Source organism: Bubalus kerabau, chromosome 3 (genome assembly GCF_029407905.1).
Source record: "Bubalus kerabau isolate K-KA32 ecotype Philippines breed swamp buffalo chromosome 3, PCC_UOA_SB_1v2, whole genome shotgun sequence".
NCBI classification, from domain to species: Eukaryota; Metazoa; Chordata; class Mammalia; order Artiodactyla; family Bovidae; genus Bubalus; species Bubalus kerabau.
The window spans coordinates 75,986,018-75,992,017 of NC_073626.1; the positions used below are offsets into that span (position 1 = coordinate 75,986,018).

The 6,000-nt window shown below is 33.6% G+C and overlaps 1 protein-coding gene across 2 annotated transcripts in view; it reads left to right on the forward strand.

The window, feature by feature from the left end:
• CIR1 (corepressor interacting with RBPJ, CIR1) overlaps positions 1-5,669 on the forward strand; it is a 41,600-nt gene extending 35,931 nt beyond the window's left edge. For both annotated transcript variants that reach the window (XM_055572187.1, XM_055572188.1), the window contains 3 exons: positions 1,837-1,943; positions 3,341-3,426; positions 4,638-5,669. In XM_055572187.1, the coding sequence (XP_055428162.1) occupies positions 1,837-1,943; positions 3,341-3,426; positions 4,638-5,316 (872 nt within the window). In that variant the 3' untranslated portion in view covers positions 5,317-5,669. The remainder of the gene's footprint in view (positions 1-1,836; positions 1,944-3,340; positions 3,427-4,637) is intronic.
• Positions 5,670-6,000: the final 331 nt, after the last annotated feature.

A 6,000-nucleotide genomic window follows, 5' to 3' on the forward strand; every position in this document is an offset into this window, starting at 1 on the left:
TGGAGTGCTTTTTATCCTAATTCTTAACATGTTTGCTTTCTGAATTCATTTAATATCTAAAAAGTTGTTGACAAAGAAATGTAGTTTTGACACTTCAGGAAAGACATTTTCTACTTTATAAAATTATGTTTCTACATGTGAAATTTGAGAAGGCACCAAAGTGAACACTCTATAATTAATTTAAAGCTATTGTATTAGCACTTCAATGCCATTTAGAGGCAATCCATACTAATATTTAAAATTCAATTTTTTATGTAACATCTTATTATCAATATTATCAGCCAAATTGAATAATTTTTCTCAAAGTTATTAAAGTAATCCACAGGAACTAATTGTATAAAAGAAAAAAACAAAAAATTGTGTTGTTTTAAAATGAAATATATCAGTCAAAGGCACTGCTTTATGATGTTTTTGTTTTCAATAAATAGGGTTTTTTCCTCCAATAAATTAAAGCATCACATTATTAATACTTCCCATACTCCGATAATAGGCAGTTTTTCTAATTATCTCCCTAATACCTATAGGCAACTTTCAGTTGTTTTTGCTAATATGAATAGAATGGTAAAGCCCAGAGTCCAATAAGAGTTATTGACCTACACCTGAACTTGTCTGACCAAACTTTTTACCAAAGATACTACGGACAAGAGAACAGATTTAAATTGTATTACCTGTTTCCTTTTGTTTTTTATGGTAACATGTAAGTGAGCGTGCAAAAAAGTATCAATAGTTAAAAGACCAATAGAGCAGTTAAAAGAATAAAGAAATTAGATGACATATTCAATCAGCAAACTAGAATATCAGTTTCTGACTGTTTCTCCATCCTCCCAACTTCCCATATGAATTCCTTGTTGGCAGGAACCGTCCTATTCTTCCCTGTATTCCAGATACATGGCCCAGTGTAGTTCATTGGAGCCAATGTAATGATTTAGGCCAGAAACTTAAAACATTCCATGAAATGTCATGATTTGCTTCTGGCAGGGAAAATAAATTGAAACTAGAATATGCAAAAGGAGGAAAGAGCCTCTCTTATCTTACATAAATAATGTTTGAGGGAAGAGTATAGATGTTTAAAATTTTTTTATTCTTAATTATATCTGTGTTTAGCCCATATTATTTGTCTTTAGAGCATATTATGTTACCAAAACAAGCTCACTTTTCAAAAAGTTTGGGGATTTTGCTAAAGTGCAAACAACAGCTTGTAGAAAATATAACGCATACACACATATAACCAGCCTAAAACTGCTTGTCACCAACCCCAAACTAATGACTAGAAGCTTCAAACTCTGGGTATGTATATGTACAAGATTATAACTAAAATACTTGATGGTTACTGATAGCGTGTGTGTGTGTGTGAGAGTTAGCAACCACATGACAATGTATTCAGTATTGGTATTTGATAAATAAGGGTTAGGATTTTTTAATTGGGAACTAGAATAATAAATTGCTCATGTACCTTTAAAAGTATCTCTTTTTAAATTGAATTCTTACTGAGAGAATAACTATTAAAAATTTAGTTGCAGTCTTTTTATCATTTTGCTTTGATTTTATACTAAAAACTACCAAGAAGATAACATTTAAGTGTATCGTTTTCAATATGACAAAGTTACATAAGAAGAGAGTCCCCTAGCACGTAAAGAAAAATGCAATTATTTTCTATTCTGAATCTCCAGACTGCTGTTTTAGAAAATCATATCTGATTATTTGCTCAGCAGAAGATTATTGAGTTGATTTAGCTGTGATTTTATTTAACAAAGCTTCAACTGCATTCCTACTGTGGAGTCCGAAAAAGGTAGAGAGATATAAATGATACATTCAAACTGTGATTTTTGTGAACAGGGCCATCGATGCACCCCTCGGAGCTAATAGCGGAGATGAGAAACAGTGGGTTTGCGCTGAAACGAAATGTACTGGGGAGAAACTTGACCGCAAATGATCCATCACAGGTAATGATCTTTTTATCAGTAAGCTGAAAATGTCTATAAATCTAAATGTGATTGCTTGTGAATTGCTACTTAATGTTTTCCAATATGCATATATCCATAGGAAGGCAAGATAGAGCAAAGAAAATGCCTAAAATACATCTTGATTTTGCTTCTTTATTATTTTAACCTAAATGAGAAATTGTTTTTAAACCTATATTTTAATAAACGAAACTGCTTCTCTGGGTTTTTGTGGATAAAATACCTAACTGATCTGGCGATAAGGTTGTTAACTTTTTCCTTCCTGCTAACTTACCCTGAAGTGACTTTAAACAGAACCAATGAGAAGAAGTGTATAAAAGCAAACCCTTCAAAATAATGGAAAATATTTTAAAGTTACTTGATTAAACTGTACATAGATCCAGAAATGGTTGAGTTTAAAGGGTTGTAGATGTTCTAATATAAACCATTTATTTCATTTAATGAGGAAACTGGAGCCCACAGAAGTTAACTGATTTCCCTAAGATCATGTGGCTATTTAGAGACAGAGCTGAGACTAAAACCCAGACTCCCACTGGCATAAACTTGTGCTGCTCTGAGAGAGTCACATTCCATCTCAAACATTGCTAGGGATTGTACGTGTAACCTATCTGCTATGTATAAAGTGAAGTGGAGTGTTAGTTGTAGTCGTGTCCTAATCTTTGCAAGCCCATGAACTGTAGCCCTCCAGTCTCCTCTGTCAATGGGATCCTCCAGGCAAAAATACTGGAGTGGGTTGCTGTTCCCCCTGCAGGAAATCTTTCCCACCCAGGGATCAAACCCGGGTCTTCCGCATTACAGGCAGATTCTTTTCCTGAGAATACCAGAGAGCTCTGAGCCATCAGAGAAGCCCATTTATTATGTATATGTACTGTTTAATATATTTAATAATGTACTGTTGAAATTATAAAGGCAAAAAGTGTGAGTGTTTTGACCTTCCTGTAAAGTTCGTGTGACCTTCCTGGGTTTTATGTTTCATTAAATTAAAAAGAAAATATTTAAACCCATCAGTGTTTAAATTCAAACTTAAGAGAGAATTGTAAAGCCATTATCCTCCAATTAAAAATAAATAAATTTAAAAAAAATAAAAGTGGAGAAAGGTTAAAAAAAAAACAAAAACGAGAGAGAGTAGAAGCCATGCTTTAAACATTTTGTCTATGTTTCTCTATCGTCCTCTCCTGATAAAGCAGTCATCTTAATCTCTTAGGGCATTATGATCCTCCTTGGCAGGTAGACTACAAAAATTTTTGAATTCCACTTTCCAATCCAAAATGTCATACTCATCAACAGTATGTCCCTAATATAAAACTTATTTGTAAATGTTTCCTGACAACTAACTTGTTTTCTAATCTAGCAATTTAATGATGTTTTTGTTGATTTAGGAGTATGTTGCAAGCGAGGGTGAAGAAGATCCAGAAGTTGAATTTTTAAAGTCACTAACAACCAAACAAAAACAGAAACTCCTCAGGTGATTAAAAAGTGCCTGTTTAATTAGTTCAACTACATTTTTTCTTATGTTTCATTTTAGGGTCATATTCATCTCTGATCCTAAGTTTAAGGTACTTAAACCATGTATCACATTGATGTATTGATTTATTCTTCAGCTACAGTAATATAGTTTTGTCTTTCAGGAATATGAAAATGAATGTAAGATTATGTACTCAGCTTATACCACAAAGTCACTGCACTTTTCAGAAAATTTAGTTTGGAAATAGATTTATTTGTAGGTTTTACTTTTCATAGTAGATTTGTATATCTTTATATACAGTTTGTTCTTAGAAGATATTGTGGGCCATGTATTACTCTCTTTAATTTTGTACAATTTTATGAGGAATGCTGAAAATGCTAAAATTTAAAGTAAGTATGAATCATGTTAAACAGACTACCTCTGGATTAAAGAATCCAAGAAATGTCTGGTGAGTCCAATAGAGGGAGCTCATGTTGTTTCAATGTGTGGAGTTTTGAGGATGGCTGGACAGAATCCAGTGAGGACATTTTTATTTCAGAGTAACTCAAATATATCATATAAATAAATGTTACTCTTCTGAGAATGTGAATTACTCTTTAGAAATGCATAATGCCTTAATAGAATTGTCCTAATTATTTAATAAGTCTAAACAATTGTTGAAAACTAATATGTGATCTTTTATGTAACTAAAATAGAGTATTAAAAAATGTAAAAATATATTCTTATTCTGAATTTATGGAGAATATGTTCTTGAATTTTGACAGTGTAATGTTGTTTAGTATTTACATATTTTAAAATAGTACATACATAAAATTAATGTTTCATTGATTAGAGGTTTATATTTGAGTTTGCAATTGATCCAGCTAATGTTACAGACCTTTCTTTATGCCGTGGTGACGATTACGTAGAATACTATATAATTTCAAATTCTGATTCAGTAAAAAAAAAAAATGTAATAGTCATTACTATAGAGGACAGTATACCGAGACAGTTAATGTATTTTTTAATTTAAACTTATTGTGTATGTGCCTTGAATAATTTAAAAGGAAGAAAATGATTTGTTGTTTAATAAAAGTAAAGAATGTGTTTGTATTTGAATACCACTTTTAATGTTTCTAAGAAACTGTATTGTCTATTCAAAATTTTATATTTGTCAGTGAAAGGACAGACTATATTTACATAGCCTATTACTATTTTTTCCCTAATAACAGGAAATTAGATCGACTTGAGAAGAAAAAAAAGAAAAAGAAAAAAGATAGAAAAAAGAAAAAGCTTCAGAAGAGCAGAAGTAAACACAAAAAACATAAAAACAAGCCCTCCTCCTCCTCCCCCTCCTCCTCCTCCTCCTCCCCATCCCCACTGTCGTCCTCCTCCTCTAGTGACAGTTCAGAAAGCAGCAGTGAGAGCAACGGCAAAGGGGCAAAAATACAGAAGAAGAGAAGAAAGAAAAACAAGCGTTCAGGGCATAACAACAGTGATTCTGAAGAGACAGGCAAGTCTAAGAAGAGAAAACGAGATGAGGAACGCTCTTGCAGTCACAGTAACAAGGAAAAGCCTAAGTTTTTAAAACAAGAGAGTTCTGGGGAGAATAGCAAACGGAGCCATTCTGATTCTGACAGAAAGCCCAGAAGCCATGACCGGAGTCCAGGGAAGAGAGGATCTGGAAGAAAGGAGAGGAGCAGCAGGAGCCAGAGCAGGGATGAGAGGAGCAGGAGAAGCCGGAGCAGAAGTCACGGTAGTTACAAGCCAAGAGAAATAAGGAAACGGCCACGGCGCAGTCCAAGTGAAGATCGGGACAGAAGAAATGACACCAGATGCCATGGCGCGGATACGTACAGAGGAGGGCAAGTGCACAGAGAGCATTATCGGGAGATAAGCATACTGGAGTGACCGCAAAAGAATGGAGCAGAGGTAGAGAACAGAGAGACTTCCATGCGACGATAAACTGCAAAGAAAAACATCTCCACTTTTTTCTCGAATACCTTTAGCAAGGGCTAAATTGTATACTGTTGTCTTTCTAATAAGAAGCTCTACTTTAATTTTTCATCTCTGTAAACTGTTACATCAAGTACAAAACTACATGAATCCCATAAGAATAAACTTTGCAAATATTTGTAAGTAATCTATTTGGAGGCTGTAAAAACATATTCTGTTGACAAATGTTTCTTGTACCCTATACTGAAATAAAAACCCCTTATTACTCTGTGACATTTTCATCATTAAAAGAATGACAGTACATTGAATGAATACAGTTTAATTATTTTTTCAATTCACATTTATTACTTTTAAGATTTGAATTTACTTGAAGCCAAGTGTAATCGCTGTAGAAATTCCCTGGTATGAATTAAGTAATGGGTTGATCAGTATTACTGTAAGACTTTAAACTTCTTTCAGTTGTTTTGCTCTAGGGTAAGAAGCTAGCTACATTTGGATGATGTGTTAATTCTCTTTGCTGCCTTAACAAATTACCTCAGTCTTAATGCAAATACAGCTCTGGAGATCAGAAGTCTGAAATGGGTCTCGGCTAAAATCAAGGTGTCAGCAGAGTTGGTTCGCTCTGGAGACTCTGGGGAA